At 35.9% G+C, this 27,715-nt stretch overlaps 1 protein-coding gene across 1 annotated transcript; it reads left to right on the top strand.

The window, feature by feature from the left end:
• LOC138691538 (zinc finger protein ZFP2-like) lies at positions 1-24,722 on the top strand. Its single transcript, XM_069813581.1, has 5 exons — positions 1-164; positions 303-400; positions 7,687-7,824; positions 17,732-17,805; positions 21,108-24,722. Exons 2-5 carry the CDS (start codon positions 308-310, stop codon positions 22,387-22,389), a joined length of 1,587 nt encoding a protein of 528 aa, XP_069669682.1. The 5' UTR covers positions 1-164; positions 303-307; the 3' UTR covers positions 22,390-24,722.
• Positions 24,723-27,715: the final 2,993 nt, after the last annotated feature.

The following is a 27,715-nucleotide window of genomic DNA, read 5'->3' as shown; positions in this document are numbered from 1 at the left end:
CTCGTCTCACCAACCTACTTAATTTGGGACCTGAAATAAGTGTTTCATTATAATGTAACTAACATAGACTTTAATCTTGAATATATTGTCATTCTAGATTGATTACGGTATATGTATTACTTCATTATAAGTGGTTTTTGATTACAGCGGCACATACTTTCCGTGTAAGTATCAGTATTCATATGGATCTTAACATTGTACTCCATATTCGTCGTAAAGAATCACAGTTTGTAACAACGAGTAAAGACGTTTTCCCAACAGTTTACAATCTCCAAATGGATGTCAGTTTCTTAATCTTTCAGTTACGATGGATGTGATCAAGGCGGAAGCCGAGGTCGATCCACTGTCTCTAGAAACTAGTGACGACACAGATGAGGATGGGAAGACACCTATATTAGAGGTATATTGCAAGCCATTATTATCTGTTTCGTATATGCTAATTTTATATCGATATAAGTTTACTTTATGACGAAGTGTTCATCTCTCAAATTATATTCACTGGACTTAATGAAGCAAAAAGAAATCTTGCAGATCCTCGTCTTCATTGTCGCCATAGCACATCTTGTACATATCTTTCACGAGTAAGCCATTCGAGAGTTGATAAGAGTTCTTAATTTAACATATAGTTTACAGGAAGCTTTATTGAAACTTTCTTTCATAAAGAATTCTCAGTTTTTAATATTTTACAACCTGTCCAATACAGTATTCTATTGCCATAATCTAAGTAAACCTAAGTCCATATTGATATCTGTAGCATGCGTATCGTGCAGGAGATGTGCCTTCAACTTCAACTTGCGACCCCTTTAGTTACCTAACATATGTATAGTTATAGTCGCGACGCTGTTATTCTCGGCGTGACTCCTCCTCTTTGCTTATTTCTTAGAAAGTGAAGGCTCTATAAAATCTAGGTAGGTAGTATCGTTCGCCATTTTTGTTCTTTCGTTGTTGAGCTACCGGACGAGGGATCTATTTGCCACACCGTTAAACATTATCATGTCGTAGATCGTATGATAATCAATCAAACGTACTGTAATTCAGCAAATAATTGTGCGGCAAATAACGTCCTCGTGTGCTTTTTGCGAACGCCAACGAAAGAGCCAAAATGGCGGGCGTTTATAGGAAGTATTTATCGAGCCGTCTTTATCTTCATCAGCGAATCACAAGACGCACACGTTTAAATGTAGCCGACCTGCAATGTGATTGGCTGCTGGAAATAAGAGTGACGGGACTTTTAGTTGTGGCTATTCTAAAATAAAACGAATTTTGTAAATTATATACAGGATCGACACTTAATACGCTGACTTGCAATGTAACTTATAAGATTAAATTGTGATTACCAGGGTTGATCTATGATTTTGTGGTTAATCATTTGTGATGCGTATGTGTGGTGTCAAATTTATTTGAATGTTTCACCACACATTTAGATTTCGAGTAGTTGCAGTAGGATAGTATAGAACCTCGAGCAGCTTAGCAGTATATTAATTATTAGCTATTATTATTATTATTATTATTATTATTATTATTATTATTATTATTATTATTATTATTAATTTTTAAACCAACGGAAGTCCGTGTTGTGTCTATAATTTTTTTTTCTATGTAATAATAAACCATGTTTAAAACCATATCATCTTGTCGTTGTTTTTTCTATGTAAAATCATGTTCGCCTTCTATTTCGGCCCTTATAAAATTAACTGTAGTGCTCCTGACTTTATGGACCCGAACTTTGACTTTTCCAAAACAAACCTTATTATGGATATACAGAAGAAACAATCTTAATGCTCAGATCTGCATACAGGCCTACTGTCTAAAGCAGGTTTTATCATATTAATAAGAATCCTACTGAAAATTATTATAAGAAGTTCTTATAAAATATTCTAATCTTTTTTTTACTTTTCTACAAACTTAGCTTAAAATTTCAAAATGAGAAACTGAACTATAAAATAAAAAGTTTAACATACAGAATATCAATTTTTTCTGTTGTACCACTGAGTCATTAAACCACAGAGATAAAACTATTTTCGTATTTATTTTACGCCCTTTGTAACGTGCTGTTTCAGAAGACGACTCGAATCACGCGCATTTTATGTTGAAAAAGCAGGTAATTCATGATTGGGATTTTTTTTTTCAAAATTATGCCCCTTTACTTAATTTTCGTTATGTTGTAGGTTAAATTGAACAATGCAAAGAAGCTCCGCCAACCAAGAAAGTGCAATTACAACTCACTGCACTTTGTAATGTGGTGAAAGCTTTAAAATTAGGAAAATTGAGCATTAGAAAAGGTTCGGAAGAATATTTTGTTCGTTACGCGACACTGAATGGTAAATTAAGCTATCTGAAAATAATTTCGCTATTATAAGATTCCTGATTAAGGGCCGTTACACACTTGAAGAGATGTCGCTAGGGAGAAAGAGGCAAAGAACCCTTCTCTATACACTGCAGTGAGTTGTCGCTATGATCATCTTTGCACTGCCTTCATCCAGAGATTACTTTTCTGATTTTGGTAACCATTCGTCCAGGGAAATACAGGTTATGTTTGGAAGTATATTCACAGTCTAATATATACAGTCACGAAGCTTCAGATGATGAGATTACTAGGAACAATAGACTGTGCCGGTATTATTTCTCATTGTCTGTGATGAGGAAAGTCGTCATCGTAATGGTTATCAAATATCTATGTATGCATGCTCTCTGCATATTGCGCTTCGTGACTGTATCACAGTCTACTATATACAGTCGCGAAGCTTCAGGTATTTTTTTTTTTTTTTTTTTTGCAAATCTCGTGATAAAGCACTCCATGCGGTTAGCAACTAGAAACAATAGACTGTCCATGGTCGACTTTGGACTGTGTCGTATTTCTATCGAGTGCTAGCTCGTTGCGTATTTCACGTTGATGCTTGTGAAATGTTCCTTGTTGGTTGTAATGAAAATGTTAATGGCTAAAATATAATAATTGGAATAATAATATGGGACAAGGAGGAGACGTTTGTAGTGCTATAAATTGTAGCAACAGTAAGAGAAAGAGGCCAGAGTTATCCTTTTTCCGATTTCCGAAAGGTTCCTGGGTTTCCACAAGAATGCTGTGCAGAAACAAAACTGTTAATTTGAAGTTCTTTGTGACTGTTAGAATACATTACATCCTTAAATTTCACAATGAAATGTTTCAGTCTAACCGAAAGGACATTAAATACCGGTTAATGTTCTGTCACTTATGGCGAAGTGCATCAACATCGGTTAAAAAAACAGTAATCATAGATTACGAAACGACGGTTAAACAGTAACCGTGGTTAAAATGTAATTTCTGTGCACCATTCATAATCACCGATTACTTAAACATAGTTAGCTGACACTTCATTTAACCAGAGCAAAGTCTATGATGGTACACTGTTTCTACAAAATGACTAAAGGAAAGCATTCATACCACAGCAAAGATAATAGTCAACATCTAAAAACGACTGCGCTCACTCCGTTCTACATCGAAGTGAACATGTCCTACATTTTCGCGTTGCATTTGTTTGCCTTTGGGCGCTGTTATGTTTGCGAGTTGCATTTCTTTGTTTTTCATTGCTGTTAGGTTAAAATCGTACAAAATAGAAAATTGAATGCAAAAATGATTATATCCCAATGTGAGGTTAAGTATCGATAGACTTACTTAATAGATTTAAATATATTATATAATAAAGAAGGAATATCCATAAAGGAAAAGGATGCAGAAGATTAGTAGAAATGTGTGTACGACCCAAGATCCCATTTACACCAGGTTACTGTTCATTATCCTAAGATCCATCCATAACCTCTCTTTGTTCAGCCAGTGACAGAGAGAGAGAGATATTCAAGTATTCCCTCTTAAAATACAGAAAATAACAGTTGCATAGAATCTTAACATAAGGAGCTGATCAACAGAAGAAATATGACTGTTTTTGAGTTATTGCAAGTGAGCCATTTGTAGATTTTGATAAACAAAATCCCTCCTGAAATTTTCTGTCACCTAATTCCTCGTAAAGATTCTCTCTTTCCACTAAAGAAACTTCACGCCCACGCTCTATTCAAGTAATTCAAGTACTGTACAATAATAATCGTCTTCGAAGTAAACATCTGTGGCTCTGGCCGCCATTTTGCTTTACTTGCTCTACTAATCACTGGTTATCTCCTTTAACCGCTCGAAAATGGCCGGTTATAGATTACTGTGGTTAACCTCCTATTTAAGTCGTAACCGAGGTCGATCCACTGTAAAAATGCTTAACCAGAGGTTAGATGACAATTTTAACTGGTGGTTACACTAACCGACGTTGATGCACGTGGGCATTAGGCTGCTAAATTTCGAGAGAAATAAAGGTTAGATCTACTTTTTTTTTTTCAGAGGATATATTTTTAATTGTAGCTATTAATTTTGTTATTATTTTTATGTGTTATTTTACTAAAGACGTAGAAAAACTAAGTTTGTTTTAATGAAATTTATTGATCACGTTTTATTTTCATTTCTGGTGGGATTATTATTGCTTAGGCCTACTTTTTTCTTCAGAGGATATGTTTTTAATTATAGCTGTTAATTTTGTTATTTTTATTTGTTGCTTTACTAGAGACGTAGAAAAAGTCTGTTACAATAAAATTAATTGATCACGTTTTATTTCCAATTCTGGTGTGATTATTATTGCTTAACCTCATCCCACTTTGTTAACTACGTAAGCCTACACTACAAGTACCGGTACACGTAAGTTACTCCATTAGTTCATATTTCCATTATTATTGTTGTAAAGAGAAATGCAAATTAATATTTATTGGTTTCATAGTTAATTATCGCTATAATCTTGAATGAGTGAAGCTATTATAGTAAATTTCAGTTCGTTTTGCACAAACAAAAATTATATTACCTTATTTCTTGCAGATATCTTCGAGTTTATTGTGGAATTTAATATACTTAATTAAAATAATAAATTAACTTTATGCATTTAACATTTCAATAATGGAAGGAAGGTGTTAATTTTTCCAAAAGAACACGACAACGAAAGTGTAATATATTTTGTCGTCTGCTAGGAGAGAGATCTGCGATGATGAGGCGATAGTAGCGATCCTAGTGGTGGGCAACTACCCATGTTTGCATTTTTACTACATATTGAGCTTCGCGACTGTATATAGTAGACTGTGACTGTATATACTAGAGTGTGGTATATTTTTATACTTTGTAAATGATGTACGAACGCCACTAGTTCAATCCGAATCTTCTGATGATGACGAAATGGAGTTATATGAACATATTTTGTTAACGAAAAGAAAATGTAGGCCTAAAATTGAACCTAGAAAAATCTGGATAAGGCATCACATTTTATCTCACGAAGATAAAGGCGAGTTCGATGACTAATTTTGTATTTGGATGAAGCTACATTTAGGTTTTATTTCTTGTTGAATGGTTCTCACTATCTTGTAATTCATGACATGATAAGGGATTCTTTGCTATGTTCTGATTAAAATTATGTAAACTGTTAAGACATATAGATACAATGTCAAATGTTGTAATTGATACTATTAAAGCTCATCAAAACATTATTTTCAGATCATCTGGTATATGTGTACCCATTTCTGGTATAAGTTACGTGTTTTTATAGTTTTCATGCATGTATCATACAAATAGGCATATGTGTGGCATCATACAAGTTCGGTAAGTTTCTTACTGCAGTTATTATCAGCCGTCTTTCCTCATTGTCAATAAAAACGATACAATGCAATCACCACCACCTGTGTTATTACTTAATCTTTTTCTGTATTCAGTCATAAATAGAATAAATGTAAACATCTTTGATAAATCTGCCAAGAAATTTCGCTGAGCTACCAATTTCAGTGAGGAACTCACTCGAGGTTTTCGCATCGAACGAGAATCTCTTCCAGTGCCTGGACATCCGTTTGAATCCATGTTATCAATGTTTGATTTTTCTCTTACACATTTCTTGCTATCGAGATCTCTTCAAGTCCGTAAGGGGCCTAAGAAAATAGTATATTATTTCTTTTTCAGAGTGGATAGAATAATTGAAGACGACTTGTATGACAAGAACTTTTTCTGACAAAGAGTGAGAGATGGTAATAAATTTTTTATACCTTCTGCCACTCAAGTAGAAGTGGGGTAGGTATTTCGAAAGGTGGTGCAACATACCTTGTGACGTGGGAAATATTCATTCTTTAATACGAAGGTCTACGATATTGATTGAGTCATTTTTGATGTAATAATTATATTTGCTATAAATAAATATTACAACATTCTTCCAATACTTATTAAAACTACACGTAGTGATAGTTTTCACTCATTCAGTTGTGTGTATCCAATTTCAAATGAAAAAGTAACGTGCGATCGGATTCACCCCACCTATTGAGGTGACACCAATTAACAAGATACATTAAACAGCATGAACTGGAAAACAATGGAAGTTATTTACATTCAGTAGAGATTATTCTGCAAACTATATTATAAAATTAAATCGACGCTTCACTAGGATGTAACATTCTATAGTTAACGCTTACAAAACTCAAAATATTGATCGGACTCACCCCATGTTATGAAATGGTTATATGGAATCAGAGAGCAACAAGTAAAATTTGAAATCATGCTCAAAACTTAAAAATAGTTATACTATCCACCCACCATAATTTAGACACACAGTCAAAACATTCCTCAATATTATCCATTCCCTCCCACAGAACATCCTCATATTCATCTTCTTTCACTGTGGCTGTTCTTCGTCTTTGGAATTCCCTAGCGAGTGACGTCAGAGACTGCCAGACATCAAAGTAAGTTAAGAATAGACTAATGGAATATTTTTCACACAGTTCTCGTTAACAAATATAGATTGCTTTTAAAAGTTTCTCAGTCTTATATATATCACAGAATATATATTTAAATTATCTCACTATTATTATTATTATTATTATTATTATTATTATTATTATTATTATCTTACCAGTGTTTATTACTGTCTCGCAAACATTACTCATCTAAGTTTCATTATTTACTTTTACTTTCATTATTCACTTTCATGCTGTTTTACGGTCTTATATTAAAGGAATAACTTTAACTATATAAGCCAGTTTTATTCAGTTAGAATCAGAGTCCTGGGCGGAAAAAAAGGCCTACTGGCCTTAGCTCTGCCACATTAAATGAATAAATTATTACTATTAGTACCGGTACTCATTTTATCAGTGTTTCTTTCTCCGAGATCTTCATTGAAGCCACTCGCTTGGCTCAGATGGCTAAGACGCTTGCCTACCGATCAGGAGTTGCGCTTGTGCGCGGGTTCCATTCACGCTTGGGCTGATTCCCTGGTTGCGTTTTTCCGAGGTTTCCCCGAAAAATATATGAATGTTACGTAATCTATATCGAATCTTCGGCCTCATATCGCCAAATACCATCTCTGTCACCAATCACATCGACCCTAAATAATCTAGTACTTATTGCACGGTTATTAAATAATGAAGTAAAAACACTTAATTTATTAAAACTGCACTTGAAAACTGTTTTTGCATAGGTAATATACGTTTTCATATGAATCTTGAACCTATTCGTCATAGTGTGAAGCACGTGATGTGGGTTGTGATTAAGCTGAGGCATATCAACAAATAGAGAGCACCTTATAACAATAGAAATCGTCTGCCGACACCCTGTAATAAATTGTTCATTTAAGATGTCTCTTTGTACTGCAGGAACGGAATCTTGTGGATCAGCATGTGACTGGTATAAAGGAGGAATATGTGGACCAGAGCGATGATCTCACATCTGAGATAAAATTCGAGGAAGTTCTGGTGCCAATTTCGTTCCCTGTTGTGAAAGGTGAACCTGAGGTGAGTGGAGCACAAGGAATGCACTGTGTGTTCTTCTTCCAGTGTTAATATTGCATTTTGATTGTAACAGACACTAGCTCTTAACAACAGTACTTGATGTGCCTTTTGCTCTGTGATAGAGGCAAGTAACTTGCCACTATTTTTTTATGACAAGTGATGTGATGTTGCAGAGAACTAATGTTGGAATTTTGTCACAGCTTATGTTTCAAATACGAAAAGGAAATTGCTTGATACGCTTCGTCTTAATTGTTGCCAAGCAACACATTCCCACAGTGAGTTTGAAAAATGTTGTTAAGGGCATGACTCCTTTTTGTCTTCTCTGTGTCTTTGTCCAAAATTCTTAATACTTTTTTCCGTTTCCAAATAATAGATTTTGCTGTAGATTTATCTACAATACATTATCTCCTTGGATCATTTAATTTATCACCTCTTGTTCTTAAACATTTACATATTTGCAATATATGCTTTGTAGAACATTAGCTTACACGTAGAGAAAAGATATTTTATAACTTTACGATAAAATATGTAGGTGATATTGAGTGGATTCCAGAATAGGTTCTAAATTCTGTAATATGTGCTGATACATACGTTCAGATACATAATCCATGGAGCTATTTACTCTTATTATGTCAGTGCATTGCATTTAGTTTTAATACAGGTAGTCAAACGTAAAATTATAAACATCAATTTACCAATTTTAAAATGACTAGAAACACACAATGAATTTGATTTTTCATGTACTTCTTATTAATAGACACGAACTTAATTAAAATTCTCGGGAAAGTAATCAAGTTCATTAAATGTTTGAACGAATTCTCTGAACCAGATCAGTATATACCTGGTAATGTAAAATTCGAAGCCATAAAATAACATAGGTTAGCCAATGTTACAAAAAGGCTATTTGTATGAATTTTTGTCCAAAGATGTGGTGTTATGATTACCATATCTGACCTATCATTGTCAAGTTCGTGAGTTATCGGAAGAGGAGTGAAGTGTTCAAAAATAAGCGCCTACTTAAAAAAACTGGTGTAACGATTCGAGAAGACCTGACCAGAATCCGGCATAACATCCTGAAAGAAGCCATTACTAAGTTTGGAGTGAATAGTGTATGGACTCAGGACGGTGTTATCATAGTGAACAGAGGTGATTCGAAGCGACGTGTGACATGCTGGAGCGATCTTCGCAACTTATAGAAGTCGAGAGTTTTGTATCACGACACAAGGTTTAATTCTGTTAATTCTAGTTATAGTTACATAGTACTTAAGCCTATCTACTTTATTTATTTATTTATTTTTTTGCTTTGCTTTCTTATTTAATATTAACTTACTAGCTGTTAGTTTATATTGACAGGAAAAGTGTTGTGAAAGTAGTGATAGTCTTGATTGAAACTTTTAACAAAAAGGTAGAAGTAGTGTAGTTTAGACTAGTAGTGTAATATTCTTAGAGTTGGTAGAAGTGGACCCTAGTCAAACGGAAATTCTGACAGTCTCTGACAATGACACTGACCTTCATAATTCCCCTCCCCTTACCAGTAACAACCTGCCCCAGCAGACGGCAGATATCTTACAGACCGCTTTCTCTTTCCACCCCAATGCCCTTCGAGTCGCACACATAAACGCTCAAAGTATTTTAGCACACATTGACGACTTTTACGCTATATTTTCCCCACTAAACTTGCACGCTATCTTAATTTCTGAGACCTGGCTTCAACCATCTTTATCCTCTTCCCTAATTCACCTCGACGGATACAATCTACTTCGCAACGATCGCTTAAATAAGCGGGGAGGTGGTGTTGCAGCCTTCATTAGATCGGATCTCGAGCCCAAAGTTATTCACCAATCCCCCGGCGAATATTCCTCTCGCCCTGAATTTCTCTTCGTAGAAATACGAGTTAGTTTTCAGAAATGTTTGCTGTGTATTGTTTATAAGCCTCCGAAGGTTAATTTTTTAGCTGACCTGGAGACATCCCTACAGAACCTATTGCCATATTATGAACACGTAATCGTTATGGGTGATTTTAATACAAATCTACTTGCCGCTGACTCAATACAGACGACACAACTAAAGACAATGTTCCATGCTTGTGATATGACTATCCTTCCACTTGAACCCACTCATCATACCGCCTACTCAGAAACGCTCCTTGACTTAATCATCACCAATAATCCTGCCAAAGTTCTCTCACATGGACAGCTACCTGCGTCTGGAATATCTTCCCACGATATAATATATGTAATATACGCATTACAGTGTCCCAAATTGACAACCAAAATAGCTACTTATAGAGACCTGAAACGTATTGACAATTCTGCTTTAATAGAAGACGCATTACGTATACCCTGGGACGCAATATGGAAGTTGCGAACTGTGGACGAGAAGATAGAACAGCTAAATAACTTTATTATAGACTTGTATGACCGACATGCTCCTCTAAAAACTAGACGTGTGAGAAGACTGCCTGCGCCGTGGATGACTGCTGACATACGCAACATGATGGCTGAACGAGATTCGGCATATCGAAAATATAGACGAGACAAAAACGAAACTAATTTTAACAGGTACAAGCAACTGAGAAACAGAACCAGCCAGACTGTTAGGAATGCTAAAATCCGACATGCATACAGCCTTACTGAACCAGGAACTAGCCCCTCCACGCTTTGGAAACATGTGCAGACAATGGGATTAAGACAGACAAAGATCCAGGTAGACGGCAACTCAATCTCACTGGAACGGCTCAATGACCACTTTACGAAAACTCACACTATAACCCTTAGCCCCATTGACAAACAACAGACAATCGATGAACTCTTAAACCTACGGACCAACCCCTCAAGGGAAAAATTTCACTTTTGGTATATTACGCAATCTGGCGTAAAGAAAGCCCTGAAACGAATCACAACTAAAGCAGAAGGACCAGACCACGTCAATATTTCGTTATTAAACAAAATCATAGACGTAATACTACCGACTGTGACCCACATTTTCAATGCCTCAATTATGACTTCGACTTACCCACAGCAATGGAAACTCGCTTTTGTCCACCCAATTCCCAAGACCAAAACACCGACATCTTATAACGACTACAGACCTATCAGCATCCTACCTGCCCTATCTAAAGCATTGGAGCGCATTGTACACAAGCAACTGACAGAATACTTAAACAAATACAAACTTCTCGACTCTTATCAATCAGGTTTCAGAGCCGGACATAACACAAGTACAGCATTACTTAAAATCACGGAAGACCTACGCGAGGCCCGGGACGAACGTAAATTGACAATAATGACTTTACTTGACTTCAGCAAAGCCTTCGATTCTGTAGACATTGACTTATTAATATGTAAACTCAGAAGACTACACCTAGAAGAGCACGTTGTCCTGTGGTTTGACTCTTACCTTAATGGCCGCCAACAAAGTGTGATAGCTGGAAATCGTTCTTCCCCTTGGCAGGCCGTAAGGTCAGGGATCCCACAGGGATCAGTTCTTGGCCCTTTACTATTTACAATTTATATCAACGACATATCAGAATCTCTAAAGTACTGCCGACACCATCTCTATGCAGACGACCTTCAAATATACATAAAATTCCACACTGACGAAATAAATGATGCAATAACTAAAATTAATGACGACCTGAACTCAATCTGCACATGGATACGGAAATTCCGACTTAAACTAAATCCAGAAAAATCACAGTCAATCATTGTGGGCCATTCACGTTCGTTAAGCACTATTACCATACCAAATTTGTCCCCGATTAAAATACACGGCACCGAAATTCCGTTCAGTGAATCAGTAAAGAATCTAGGTATTTATATGGATAAAAGTTTAAATTGGAACATTCAAGTTGCAGAAACCTGCAAAAAGGTATTTTCATTAATCCACTCGTTTAGACGATTGAAGAATTTTCTACGCCTTTCCATGAAAAAAATGTTAGTGCAAACACTCGTGATGCCCCACTTCGATTACTGTGATATTCTGCTTACTGACCTAAGCGTTACTTCGGCGCAGAGACTACAACGTGTTCATAATATGTGCGTCCGTTTCGTCTGCAATACTCGCCAGGCTGATCACGTAACACCATCCCTCGAAATGTTGTCCTGGCTCCGTCTAGAAGATCGTAGGAAAATCCACTGTCTTTCCCTTCTCTTTCACATATTACATTTCTCCACTCCTGTCTATCTTGGGTCTCGTTTTCAAAATTTATCCACCCATCATAACCTAGACACACGATCACAACACTCCTCAATATTATCCATTCCCTCCCACCGAACATCCTCATATTCATCTTCTTTCACTGTGGCTGTTCCTCGACTTTGGAATTCCCTACCGAGTAATGTCAGAGACTGTCAGACATCAAATCAATTTAAGAATAGGTTAACGAGATATTTTTCTAACAATTATTGTCAACAATAATAGCTGTTTCAGGTTTCTCAGTGTTTAATGGTTATATATATCACAGATAAATGTATAATTTATCTCATTATTATTATTATTATTATTATTACTATTATAATTACCATTATTATTATTATTATTATTATTGTTATTATTATTATCATTATTATTATAACTATTTCTTACCAGTGTTTATTATTGTCACACTAACATTAGTTATCCAATTTTCATCATTTACTTTCATGTTGTTTTATGATCTAGATGTTAATGTAATAACTATGTAAGCAAATGTATTTAATTAGAATTAGAGTCTGGCTGGGCGGAAGAGAAGGCCTACTGGCCTTAGCTCTGCCAGATTAAATAAATAAATTATTAATTATCATTATTAAAATTGGTGCACTGGAGTCCAGGTACTGCTGGGGACAAGGTACTGTTTTGAAGTTTTTTTCTGGGGCTATTTCTTATACTATTCAGAGCTGGGTAACTTTTGGCGCTGGACATTGAAATTATTGTGCTGGCATTATCATCTTCACTTTTTCTAAGACATTAGATAACCATTGCAGTTGATAAAATGTCCTAAAATAAAGCATTTACAAAATCCACCAAATTCGTTACTTGTAAATTGAATTATTCGTCCATAAATGACTTGTGCTATTATACAGTAGTTAAATAATGTTATTCTAGAGCAATAATTTTCCTCCAGATTGCCATGGCACACTTGAAAGATCCGCTGGTGTGCAAAGAATACCGAATGCGTCTCAAGTCAATCTTCAGTAAACACAGTGTAGGTGTGCAGGCAGCAGAGAAGAGAATGACTGACGCACATCTAGGGTAGCCAGATCAGTAGAATTAGAATGTCGTGGCAATCTTTAAAAATATCTTATTTTACTTGGCTTTATGAAAGGCAATGTGTCCACACCTGTGGAGTAACGGTCAGCACGTCTGGCTGCGAAACCAGGTGGCCCGGGTTCGAATCCCGGTCGGGACAAGTTACCTGGTTGAGGTTTTTTCCGGGGTTTTCCCTCAACCCAATACGAGCAAATGCTGGGTAACTTTCGGTGCTGGACCCCAGACTCATTTCACCGGCATTATCACCTTCATATCATTCAGATGCTAAATAACCTAGATGTTGATACAGCGTCGTAAAATAACCCAATAAAAAAAAAAGAAAGGCAATGTTTCGTGGATTAAATACCTTAGAAGTACATGTAATAATATTGTATATTTTCAGATTTCCCAAGTGACAAGTTAATTATCACGCTGATATTGAGTTGTAATAATTTTCTATCATTCAGTTTTACGTTTCTATCATAGATATTAAATCTGCAGTGCCTGGGAAAAGTGACACAAGTCAGTTTCCACGAACCTTTTTTCATATTTTATTCACAATTTACGGAACATCTGCTCACTTGGAAAAACAGACATAAGTATTTCTCCCATTACAATAATGCATACAGAAAAAAATCAAATCAAATCGACATAAACCAGTGTAAGTTGTCATTAAATTATCAAAAAAGGTTTGTGAAAACTGACTTATGTCACTTTTTCCAGGCACTACAGAAGTGGAAATACAAAAATTGTATTATTTTTATTTGGGAATATTATGTTTTTTGTTTCTTTTCTCAACGTCTTTTACACCATGTGCCTTTTCACTATTCATCATATCATTTCCCGGTATGTTGACTCATAAAACATACGAAATAGAAAATATATTTAATATATTAATGCATATAAATATTGTACTTCATTTATTTCTGTTTTATAGTATACTCATTTCTCCACACATGTTGAGTAACAGTTTGCGCGTCTGGCCGCGAAACCATGTGGCCTTGGTTTGATTCCCGGACGGGCCAAGTTACCCGGTTTAGGGTTTTCCCTCAACCCAGTATTTGCAAATGCTGTGTAACTTTCGGTGCTGGACCCCACACTCATTTCACCGGCATTATCAACTTCATCTCATTCAGACGCTATATATATCCTACGATGTTGATAAACCCTCGTAAAATAACCTACTTACAAAAAAAGTATACACATTTCCTAGTAAACCCCTCGAAATTCCTCTTGGCAACAACAGATTATATGAGAGTCAGTTTACAGCAGAACGCTGGAGAGAGCACTCGCGTGTGCACAACTCGCTAACACAGAATAAAGGCTATTGGCCTGAGGAAGAAGCGAAGGATACAGTAGGAGAAGATGGAACAGTGGTTACAGAAAGAGACATCAGAAAATGATAAAGTAAGTGAATTAAGTAGAGAGGAAAGGAATAATAATGCAGGCTTGATTCAAGTAGAATTAGAAATGAAGAACCAGGTTTTAGAAAACTTAAGACTAAAGGTAAAAAACATCAGTGAAAAGATAGAAAAGTTGAGGGCAGAGAATAACAAATTAAAGAAGAAGATGAGTGACTACGATCTGAAGATGAGGAAAAATAACTTAATAATTTTCGGAGTCGAAGAAAGGGGCCGGGAAAAAGAGATGGATACCTTGGAGAAAGTGAGAGATTTATGTGAAGTGATCTTTAATATCGAGTTGAGAGAAGAACATGTCGACCATTCGTACAGGTTAGGGAACGGGACAAAAAGACCTATCTGCTTGAGCTTTAGGAATACAAAAGTAAGGGAAGCTATTCTGAATAACCTAGGACGGCTCTGTGGTTCAGGAGTGAGAGTGGAAAAAGATATGCCACTTGAATTAAGAAATAGAAGAGAACAGTTACTACCTTATATGAAAGCAGCGAGGGCGAAGGGTCACTTTGCTAAAATGCACGAGGTTAAACTGAAAGTGAACGGAAAATGGTATGATCTGGAGTTTTGCCTAAGGAATGAAGATCATCCAGAATTTGACTAACGAGGAGAACGAAAGAGGACAGTGGACATATTTCAACTTTGCAGAGGGAAGCAACGAGAAGGCGACAGAGAGTCGACATTAGCTACATAAGCGGAGGGAAGGAACAGGAATGGAGGAAGAAAATCATCCCAACTTCAAGGACGGAACAAGTGATTGTCGCAGATCAACACATAGTAACAGAAGTGAATAGTAATGAGTTCAGGAACCCACATACTGACGTACGAGGAAGTGTAAAGATGATGACGCGACAAGGAGAAGAAAACAGTAACAGCATGCAGCATAAGCGGATTCCTAGTCTACATACGATGGCGGTAAGGTTAGCACACTCCAGAAGGAATGCGGACAATAACGGAACAAGAAACACGGGCGCTAGAGAAAAAAGGCGAATTCGACGACTTGGATCAGTGCACGTCAGCAAATAAAGAAAAAACTAATAGTACCTATTAAACTTGATAAATTGGAAAGTGTTGCTTCTACGAGTGTGAACTTAAATAATGTATGTACATCTATCGAGTCGGGAAATGAGTTATCTGATAAATCGAGGTTACAAGTGAGGTTATACGAAATGACGAATGAAAGATACAAGATAGTTCAGAACAATCTACATCTGTTCGGACCAATACAAATTTGTATAGTGATATAGTTAAAGGAGCTCTAGATCGACCTAATACTGATAAAGTTGTTCATAGTCATGTAAGAGATGACGATAATAATTCGGGCAATGAGTGGAAGACTGTTCAACCGAAGAAACGTACAAATTCTCGTGTTCAAATAGTGGGTAATAATAAGTGTAGTGGCATAAAAACAGTACCTAAATGTGTTGATCTACATGTATATGGAATAGATCCTGACATTACCGTAACTGATATAAAGAGAATGTTAATTTCAAAATTTCCAGAAGTAATATGTGAACAATTGTTCGGAAGAAATACAAAACAATATTCTTCCTTTAAGGTCACAATTTATGAGAGTAATTTTAGAAATGCCATGAATCCTTCAATATGGCCGTATGGCGCATGTATCGGCAAGTTTTTTTCACATTCGTCAGAGGTTGCCTCCAAAAGAGTGATATTTGACCCGTATTTATTGTTACTTAATATTCGTGGTATTTCTTCTAATAAGATTAACGATATTGAGATTAATTTTTTATCTGATGCCAGTAATTTAAAATTCTTATGTTTCACTGAAGTTTGGGTCACTTCAGATTCTATTCAATCATGTAATTTTAATAACTTTACCTTGTCTACTTTTTATTGTCGGAATGAATTTTTACATGGTGGTGTTGCTATTTGGACTAAGTTGGTACTGGACATATGTGTTATCGATTTAAATTCTTTTTGCATTGATAAACATATTGAAATTTGTGGCCTAAAATGGTTAATTAATGGTGTTTCTTATATTATTTTGGTCTGTTATAGATCACCTAGTGGTAAACTTAATATATTCTTCGATGGTATTTACAATGTTTTACATAGCTTATATACACCAACTGTAAATATAATTTTATGTGGAGATTTTAACTTGAATTGTTATCAGCACTCAAAAGATTTTATTGATTTTTAGTAACTTGTTATCTGTCTTTGGCCTTACGCATAGAGTTCACTGGCCTACGCATGTTTCTGATAATAGTGCTACTACGATCGATAACATTTTTACCAAGGTTGATGCTAGGGACACCTGCTGTGTCATTGACAATACGTTTTGTGATCATCGTACTATTTTATATGAATTTTATTGTAATGATGTATTTAGAAATAATTCTGTATATCCTAAAAGAATTTTTAATTTAACCAATTGTGAGAAATTTCTAAATATGGTGGCAGGAGAGGATTGGATAGATGTCTTCGAACTATCACATTTATATGATAAATTTAGTTATTTTTATAATAGTACAACAGTTTGCCTGATGACATCAAATATACAAAAAATTATCTGAAATTTAGGAATTATATAAAAACGAAATTAATAAAATTGTGTCCCTACAGTCTTGAGGATGCACGCATGGGCCTTTGAAATGAATAATGTTTTTTTTATATTTGACTTATTTTACATTAAATTGTAATTGTATATATTTGACCATGTCTATGCATACATTATGCCATCGACAATAAAGTTCTATCTATCTATCTATCTATCTATCTATCTATCTATCTATCTATCTATCTATCTATCTATCTATCTATCTATCTATCTATCTATCTATCTATCTATCTGTCTGTCTGTCTGTCTGTCTGTCTGTCTGTCTGTCTGTCTGTCTGTCTGTCTGTCTGTCTGTCTGTCTGTCTGTCTGTCTGCCTATAATGTGTTATTGTAATAATATGTTAATGGTGGCACCGGATACAGAACTGTGAGGTACACCATTACATGTAAAGAAGTGCTGTGACGAAATATATCATATCATATTATATGAGAGTGCCACAGCATTTTAAACTAAAAGTAGGCCTACACATTTAGTGTGCATCATCTGGAAAGGTGAAAAAAAAATGTTCTACAAGGAAAAGACTTGCGCAATGAAATATATGCCCCAAGAATTAGTTTTTATTAGCTAAGATTGTACTAGGCCTAATAAGACTTAAATGTAGTTGTCAGGCAACTAAAATCGATGCTCTTCTATTCATGTAAATTGTGCTATCTTTTTATTTTATTTGCTCTATATTTATAGGAAGAGCAGAGTGACTTCAACGATGAACGAAGTGTAGAAGTGACGGCAGAGGACAACGAGGTTTACAACGATAGGTGAGTGTTGTGTACTAGTCTTCACGTAGGGAGTTCATTGTGTTTGAAATGTCCGTTTTCTTGACTGTTCAGAAACACCGTAATGCATTCAGTAGGACGGTACGCAAGTCTTAAATGATAGGATATATTTATTCCACCAGCTTACATCGGTCGTGATGGACCTTCACATTTCTGTATACAGTGCCATCACTCCCTTGGATACATAACATTCTGCTTACGCTTTTTCTAAACATCTGGCTATTACATATAAATGACCCTGATCACTTTTCTGTCAGGTCCCTCACCTCTGTTTCCCTCCCTTTTTTTTACATTTACCCTTCCCTTTCCTAGTTATCTATCTTATTCTTACTAATCTCATTTAACTAAACAATCATTTCTCTCAATCTCTTATTAATTGTTCACAACATTTTTCGTATTTGTTGAACTCTTCCATAGTTGTTAACTTATTTATTCACTTGAATGACTAACGTTCACTAACCACTTATTCCCATTAACCTAATCTGTATATTTTCAGACGAAGTAGTTTCTATAGTTTCATTGCCTTTCCATTTCCAAGTTTTGTTATTATATTTGTATCACTACTTACTTATTATCACTCTCTGGTTGTTATTGGTATCTTATGGTTTTTTCACTAATATTCCCTTGCCTTACGTCTTTTCTGTCACTATCACTCTTTTCACTTTGTCACTTTCCTAAGTTTTGTCACTCATGCATACTATTTTCACTTTATCACTTTCCTATGTCCTGTCACCCATGCACCAACCTCTTAAGTTATAACTTTTCTGTCCCTTACTTCTTCCCACTGACAAACCTCTACTCAGTGTCGCTAATGTTACTTCATCTCTTCCAGTTGTTGCAGAATCTTGTCTTCTTATCTTGGTCTCTTCTTCATCTCTCGATCCCTTTTGCAATTTCTGACCCATATTTATTCTATCAGCTGGATCGACTGAACTCTTTTGCTTTTCTCAGCTCCTGTATGCCGTTCTTCTGTTCGTCCCTGTCTACCTGATGTCATCATAATTTTAGTGCAAGTCTCTTGTTTCTTCTTTAATTGCTTGTTGACATCCTCATCCGCTGCTGTTGCTGAGCTATGCATTCCTCTGGTCGCTGGCCTCTCTTCCTGGTTCATGTTACTCACTGACTGGTTCATTCCATCGCTTGCTATTCTTTCCTATGTGATGAGTTCTCCACCTTCTAATTTTTCAAACAGTTCTCCCATCGTATGTTTTACTATAATGTTCCTTATCTCCTCTTTCATTGTCCCTATCTCTTTATGGTCCAAATTTTCCAAACAGAATTCCACATCAAACATCTGCCCATTTATCTTTAATTTGTCTCCGTATAATCTAGCAAAATGACCATTTTTTCTTGCAGCCTTCATAAAAGGAATCAATATTCTTCTCCTGCGTCTTACTTCATATTCAAAATCATTTTCCAGCCTAATATTTGAGTTTTTTAAGTACTTTCGTTTGCTCAAAAGTTTTTCTTTTGCCATTATACTTGAGAATTTAATTAGTATAGGTCTATTTCCATTTTTCCGATTCTGTACGCTTCTTTTATTTGTCCATCACTCACATCAATCCTGAACCAATCCCAGCACACTTTCATTACAGTATTGTATGTTCCCAATGCCTGTTCCTTCTTCTTTTCCTCGATTCCAAAAATTATTAAGTTCTTTCTTCTCTGATCTTCTAGATTTTTCACCTTACTCTTCATTCGGTCATTTTCCTTATGCAGAGTTTCCAACTTCTTGTAGATCTCTTCACTGTTTGCTTCAAGGTTTACTACTGCTCGACTCTGACTATTTTCTTCAATATTCGCCATTATTGCACTGTTACGCGATGTCGGTTTCAATGCCTCTACTACAATATTTCTTCACTGCCGAGCTCCCTCCGCACATGTCTATACTGATCCATTGTTCCCTGTGGACTGCAAGTCTTAAATGTCCTACAGACATATCAAATACTTCTCACAATTGAGTCACTGAATGCTTTAATGTCGTTGGGTGCGATTGTACCTATTTTTAAAGCAAAGTAAAAAAAATATTTAGTAGGTTTGTATTCTTTTATAATAGTAGATTACATTATTGCAGAGCTTTGAAAACATTATTACTGGTTTAACGTTCGCAAAACTGCAAATACCAAAGTTGAGATAATAGAAACACAAATTTTCCCATGACTGTTACACTTTTACTACGTCATAATACTTTCGACTTATAAAACGATACGAAAGGACGTGTTTCAATCAGTCATTTCTGATTATCGCTACAGTTTTATCACTTTCCTAGTGTTCTTTATTTTTATCAGTTCCCTAGCATTCATTTCTTTGTTTGGCAACATTTCAAACTGCAAATTCTTTATGGTACTATAAAACGTGGTTTGCTATCTTTTCCCACAAATATAGTCAACTGAAAATGGTGGCTCTGGTCAAACGTTTTGGCGAAACTAACATTAGTGAAATAGAATTTTACTAAGTCAATTGATACTTATTTAATTTTATTACAGTACTTTATTTCTTCTAATTTCTATACATTTTCTTCAGTTTTATCAGCTCCCTACCATTTGTTTCTTTGTTTGCCAACATTTCAAGCTGCAATTTCTTTACGATACTATAAAACGTGCTTTGCGATCGTCATTTATTTACGGCATAGATAGTCAACACAAAATGGCGACGCTGTTCAAACGTTTTGGTGAAATAGAATTTTAATAAATCACTTAATATCTTATTGTATTTGAATACTTTATTTCTTCTAATCTTTATATACTTTCTTCTCGTCATATAGTAATCATTTAAATCCCACTGAAGTTTTACTTTTCTCTAGATAAATCAAACCGTCTCCTGAGATTACTGTTATTAATACTTATTATGACCTGGACTCAGAAATGTTCCACTATTAAATTTTAAAGTGACTAACGTAACCAAGTACAATAATTTGTATATCACAATAATAAGGGGTAGAAAAAGTTATAGCATATTTGCAATACGGAATTTAAAAACATTCGCAGAAAACAACGCGTGTCGTAAAAAAAGTGAAGCAAAAGCACGTGACTTTAGGCAGATGTGTTTCTTAAAAATAAGTGCTACTTAACGTTGTGTAATCCTTCTTAAATTTGTTGTACAGGTCAAGTCCAAATTGTTGAGAATTTTTATGTTTTCAACATTACTCATGAACTATTTACAAGAATGAATCTCTAATATTAATGCACCACGTGCTAAAGTGGATTTGTTCTGAAATGAATTGTCAATAATTGAATGTATATTTGTTGTGAGTATTTAATAGACTGATAGTATATTTACTTCAGGATTGCTGGTACCAATGAAGAGAATGTGTCATCAGATTTCGACAGTCTTGCACTTGAAGAGAACGAGACTGTGTGTGAGGTTCCCAAGTGTTCAGGTTTCTCGGAAAAACCTGTGCAGTATCGTGACGATGAAAAGCAATTGGAAGATAAATTGCCTAAATTATGTTTCTCGACTTCGGCAAAAGTGAAGAAGAAACCTTTCACATGTGATATTTGTCGTAAGTGTTTTTCAAACACAAGTGATTTAAAAACTCATGACTGTCTGCATACAGACCAAAAACCTTTCAAATGCAATGTTTGTAGTAAGTGTTTCTCTCGGTCTGCTAGCCTAAAAAAACATGAACGACTGCACACGGGTGAGAAGCCTTTCAAATGTGATGTTTGTTGTAAGGCTTTCTCTGATTCTAGTAATCTGAGAACACACAAGCGCGTGCACGCCGGCGAGAAGCCTTTCAAATGTGATATTTGTTGTAAGGCTTTCTCCGATTCGAGCAATCTGAGATCACATAAACGCGTGCACACTGGCGAGAAACCTTTCAAATGTGGTGATTGTGGTAAGTGTTTCTCGTTTTCGAGTAACTTGAGGAATCATAAACTCTTGCACACCGACGACATTTCTTCGAAGTGTGATATTTCTGGTGAATGTTTTTCAAAGACGGGTGCCTTAAAAACTCATGAAACGATGCACACGGAACAGAAAGCTTTCAAATGTCATGTTTGTGGAAAGTGTTACGCGGATTCCTGGAGTCTAAAGCACCATGAACGTTTGCACACAGGCGACAAACCTTTCAAATGTGGTGACTGTGGTAAATGTTTCTTAAATTCGGGAAGCCTATGCAACCATAAACGGAGGCACACGGGCGAGAAGCCTTTCAAGTGTGATGTTTGTGGTAAATGCTTCTCGGTGTCTGCTAGCCTAAAAAACCATGAACGCCTTCACACAGGCGAGAAGCCTTTCAAGTGTGGTTTTTGTGGTAAGTGTTTCTCGGTATCTGCTAACCTAAAAAGCCATGAACGCAGTCACACGGGCGAGAAACCTTTCAAGTGTGGTTTTTGTGGTAAGTATTTCACGTTTTCGAGTAGCCTAAAAGAACATGAACGCCGGCACACAGGCGTGAAACCTTTCAAGTGTGATGTTTGTGGTAAGTGCTTCTTGGTGTCGAGTGTCTTGAAAATCCATGAACGGCGTCACTCAGGCGAGAAACCTTTCAAGTGTAGTTTTTGTGATAAGTGTTTCAGGTACTCGAGCAGCTTAAGAAATCATAACCGCCTACACAGGTGACTTACCTTTGAAACGTGATTTTTGTGGTGTTACCCGGTTTCGTGGAGCCTAAGGAACCATGAATGCCGACACACAGACAAATCGGCGTTTCTGGGATTCGATGAGCCTAAGGAATCGTGAACGCCGGCACAGAAGCAAGAAACCTTTCAAGTGTGATGTTTCTTGTGTTTCTCAGTGTAAAGGAGCTTATAAAACCAATAACGCTGGCATACAGGCGAGAAGCTTTTAAAGTGGGTTTTTGGTTTCTCTGGTTCCAATAATCCAAATAAATATGAACGTAGGCACACAGTAGAGAAACCTTTCAAGTACGCCTGAAATTCCATGAACCTCGTCATTGAGGCGGAAAAACTTTCTAATGCCGTGTTAGTTTTGAGTGACTCTCTGAGCCGAATACTCTGAAAAGCCATGATCTCTTGCACATGGGCGAGAAACCTTCTAAATGTGTGTCGCTGGTAGGTATAACTTAAGTACTCATGTGCTGAAGCATATGAGCAAGAAACCTTTCTTATGAGGTTTCTGTGGTAAATGTTTTCGCGGTCGTGTAACTTAAAATCCCATTAACGGCTATACGCAAGGAGATTTTCAATTCTGATATCTATGATACGTGTTTCTTTTTAAAGATTATTTTTAAAATGCTTCCAGAAATACTGACGAAATCTTTAGTAATGCGACCCCTGTGAATGTGTGTTTCTCACTCTTGTAACGTGAAACCTCATGGACGCTACTATAGGCTAGAAAACGTATATAGGCTACTACAATTAAAATATATACATTGAAGGTGAGCATTCGCAGCTAACGAGAAACTTGCCTAGAACATGAAAATTGAATCACTCTATTGCCATCAAAAGTCTAGTTTCTCGTAGTATTGTGTCATTGAGACGGTAAAATGATATCTTCATCATCCATCTTGTCTAATTAATTCTAAAATTCAACAGAACCACTCTCAGCATTTTCAATTCTTAAATATACTGTGTCATAAATTTTGTAGTTGGGTTATTTTCGTTTATGTCACTTGGCTTGTACTCTTGAGAGATCACCATTGGTGTGTTATGCACAAGTAACATCAGAATATGTGGTATCCACTTTGCATATTATAATTGTCATACTTACCGATTTGCGCTGTCTTTTCCATTCTTCGTTTGTCGTGAATCCAAAAGCATTTTTGTCATACAATGTACTTGTAAGACTATTATTAAACTAACCAGGATTTTATATATCATATAATTTCTTATTTGTACTCACCCATGACCATGAAAGACGTGATGAACTATGAAGCAGGGTGGAATGAGGCTTTGTGCCACAAGACTAAGGAATATATCGGGCTTTGTGAACTATATTGTACTAAGTATAATGAGTCGAACATAATGAATTAATATGAGGATAGAAAGAGATTATTTTGTTCAACTCTTACATACAAAAATTAATAACCTATACTTACTAACTGATGAATAAACTTTTCTTAAAATATTATTTTTCTTTAATTACTTGAGCTAAAACTTTTACGAGTGAACCAATATTCTGTCAAATATCTTATGTTTGAAATGATATCTTATAAGGATTTTATAATAAAAAAAGGTTTATTTTCATCCCTTTGATAATCCGTCACATCTCGCAATTCCCTTTCTTTCGGGCTGATAGTTTGCTGATATAATTAGAGGCTGCAGAGAAGAAGCAATACTGTTAAAATTCACGTTTTTGCTGAAAACATCACTCTCGGTCCACTGCTTAAATCTGGTAAGTTGTTCGAGCCATCATTACTCCTAGCTTTTCTTCGTTATTCTTGGCCACTGTGTTTTCGATCCCTTAGCTATGAAGTAAAACCATAAGAACAACAACATCCTACTTTTAATACATATTTATTATAGACATTGAGCTGTACTAACTATTTGACAGATCTATTAAATTTACAATTTATTGTATTAAGGAAAAATATTTTGGGATATTACCTTATTCTCTTGTGATTGTTAATTCATATTCGAACGAACTGAATAATTCGTTTTTATTCTTTAACTGACACATGAATTTCTTTCCGAGGAGATGGCATAGAACCTTGTACTTTCTTCCTCTCTTTTTTGATTACATTATAGGAGTATCACTCATAATGTAACATCATCATGTTAAAAAAGAAATTATTTCAAAATTCTGAGACATTCAATGAAGCATTGCTTGGTAACAGCACATAATCAATTATATCTCGAAACGATCTTCCTAGCTACGTCTTTGGATACGATTTAGGATTTCTATAAGGTCCCACTTTATTTCGCCATTCTGTATTAAAATAACGACTATTTCATTGCACAATATAAGGCAGTGGTGTCCAACCCTTTTTTGTTTCACGACACACTTTCCTGAACGCCACGATTTTGGGACTCTGTATTAATAATAATAATAATAATAATAATAATAATAATAATAGTGTTTTTCTTCTGGAAAAGAAAGATGCTGAAATTCTTTGTAGAATATTTCACAGCGAACAGGGAGATGATTATTGCTGGAAATTGGTAATTTTTAATCTTCTTTTCGCCCAACTAAGACTTTCAAGTCTAATCGGAATTCAAAAACATTATATTAAAAACACAGTCCCAGCGCGTTCCAGCAGAAAAAAAGCACTGATAACAACTGCTATGTAGTGTCGGACATGCAGTGTTGTAGATAGGTCGATGTTAACACGCAATGGAAAAAAAAAACAAGCAGCATCTTGAGTGGTGTTAGAAAAAACAAAGGTATGTGTCAAAAATCACAACCTATCTATACTGAATGCCCGATTAAAATTTTTATCATTTTTGAAAAGTCATGTATTTGAATTAATGTGAAATCTGCCCTTTGTGGGGCGCACAGAGTTTCTCCGTATTGTCAATTAAATTACATTGTTGAAAAAACAAAATACTACACACCTTTATTTTCAAGTTTTTTAAGACGTTCCTTTCCAATCCATATCATTTTCATGTATGGGATGTAATGAAATTTAGGGCTACGAAAATCTTCATAAAATTTATCAACCTCAATGTTCAGATGAAGATCATTAACAAATACGAGGTCAGAAAGAAAAGTAATGCCTTCATCTTCATAACTTGGCAACGGATGGCTGCACTGGCATGCAACTGGTACTGTAATGTTCGTCAGACTCCCCTCTGGCGCCACGGTTACCAGGAAGTCGCGGCAGTCAACGGTTGTGTAGTTACAATGTATAGAATGGAACCCTGTGCAGACGCTCGATCAATGCAATATAAGCAACGTGTTGTCATTGAATTCTTGACAGCACAAGGCGTGCTTCCAACTGATATTCATCGAAGAATGCAAGCCGTTTATGATGGCTGTTGATGTGAGCACTGTGCGTCGTTGGGCCAATAGGTGTGAAGAAGGCGAGACGGGAACATCTGACCTGCTTGGCAAGTGAAGTGTTGGACGTTCTGTAACAGCTACCAGTACGTTTCACAGGGAAAAAACTGACAGATTGATTCAAGACGATCGCCGCATCACTCTAAGAGAAAATGCTACGAGAATCGGCATTTAAAAGAGCATGTAAGTCACATCATTGCTTTGCTTGATTATTGGATGGTCTGTGTACGATGAGTACCCTGGATGCTGACGTTTGAAGTGGAAGTTCAAGGACGTGAAGTTTGTCTGGAGCTTCTGTCGCCTTATGAAACGTTTCTGCATGCAATTGTGACAGGAGACAAAACGATGTTACAGAACTATGTACCAGAGACCAAACGCCAGTCCATGGAATATCGGCACAAGGACTTGTCCTAGAAAAAGAAATTCATGACACACCATTCAGCTGGAAAACTCGAGGGAACAGTGTTTCGGGATGCAGATGATGTTATTTATGTTATGCTTTACATCACAACATTGAGAAACTTAAAGCAGCGACTGAGAAGAATCCGCAAGAAAAAGGGAAATGTTATCCTGCAACAAGACAATGCGAAGCCACTGTCTTCACGTGCCACCACAGCAGAACTTCAGAAACTGAAACTCGCCACCCTGAGACGTCCATCCCACCATACAGTCCAGACTTGACGCCGTGTGACTTCCATCTTTTTCCGAAACTTAAGGAACATCTTCGGGAACAGCACTATGCATGTGATGATCTCAGTACATCTCGCCAAAATATTGTAAAAAATTGCACAAATTGTAAAAATTGTAGAAAATCATGAAATTGTAAAACTGTAAAAGTTTGTAAAAATTGTAATTGTAATATTGTAAAATTTTGACTTGTTCCACATCTTAAAGCTTCATTGCTCATGTAAGATCTATGGAATAAAATGAATGAATGAATGATGAATGAATGAAATGAAATTGAGAGGGCTGTGAGAAGCTGGTTTCGCAAACAGAGTTTGGGCTTCTTCCCTGACAGCTTCACAAAACTCGTTCAACATAACTTCCGTGTTTAGTCTCTTATGGGAAAGTTGCAATAAAAATAACGCGAAACTGTGTGTATGTCCGTATAGCCGCAGATTGTGCCTGCAGGTCCCAACTTCCAGCTTAGTAAATGTTTTGAGGATTAACAATGAGTTCTAGTACGAGTGATCACATATTTTTTTATAATATCGGCTTTATGGAACATTAAGTCTAAAGCATATGGCAATCGAAAACTAAAGTTACAAGCATAATATGAAAAATTGGTAACCTGTTGCAACACCATAGACAATGAAGCCACTGTAGACACAGTTTAAAAGAAAATTAATAACATTCACAGTGCTTTTCGTAAGAAATATGATTTTATTTCATTTTCAGTTTTTGTGCAATTGGTTCTAAATAAATATTTGTATAATGCATAGTGCAGTTATTCAATACTTCTTTTCATATACTTCGCCTTCAAAGCCTCGTACAGGGTATCTTCTAACTTCAGGATCAAAATTTTGCAGATAACAGGGGAATGTAAACTGGGCATTTTGACATGAGGAACCAGGATCGGACGCCACGAGATCTTGAAAGTGTATGGGAGGGACGTTTCTGTAAGCTGCTTTAATTTTCATAACAAAATTGCTTGGCGCTTCCGTGGTGGTAGCTGTTATTTGTACTGTATGTATGTATGTATGTATGTATGTATGTATGTATGTATGTATGTATGTATGTATGTATGTATGTACAGGGTTTATTTAATGATAAAATAGATTGAATCAACATCATTTCGTTTCTGACAGATCAGTACAAAGTCCTTATGGAGGATTTAAAATTTACAAGTTTTTTTTTACAAACATTTAAATGTTCCCAATCCATAATAGAAAATCCTGATTTGTTATTGCTTACAAAATTTAATGCACTGTTGTGACAGGTGGTCGCCACTTTCAACAGCTGCTCTGAGCTCTAAGTTGTTGTTATG

The sequence above is a fragment of the Periplaneta americana genome, chromosome 16, assembly GCF_040183065.1.
Source record: "Periplaneta americana isolate PAMFEO1 chromosome 16, P.americana_PAMFEO1_priV1, whole genome shotgun sequence".
NCBI lineage: Eukaryota > Metazoa > Arthropoda > Insecta > Blattodea > Blattidae > Periplaneta > Periplaneta americana.
This window is presented reverse-complemented; position numbering and strand designations above follow the sequence as displayed.

Coding starts and splice junctions, on each gene's coding strand:
- LOC138691538 (XM_069813581.1), top strand. CDS start 308: ATGGATGTGATCAAGGCGGAAGCCGAGGTCGATCCACTGTCTCTAGAA. Junction 7,825..17,731: donor TTGTGAAAGGTGAACCTGAG/GTGAGTGGAGCA, acceptor CTATATTTATAG/GAAGAGCAGAGTGACTTCAA. Junction 17,806..21,107: donor AACGAGGTTTACAACGATAG/GTGAGTGTTGTG, acceptor TATTTACTTCAG/GATTGCTGGTACCAATGAAG.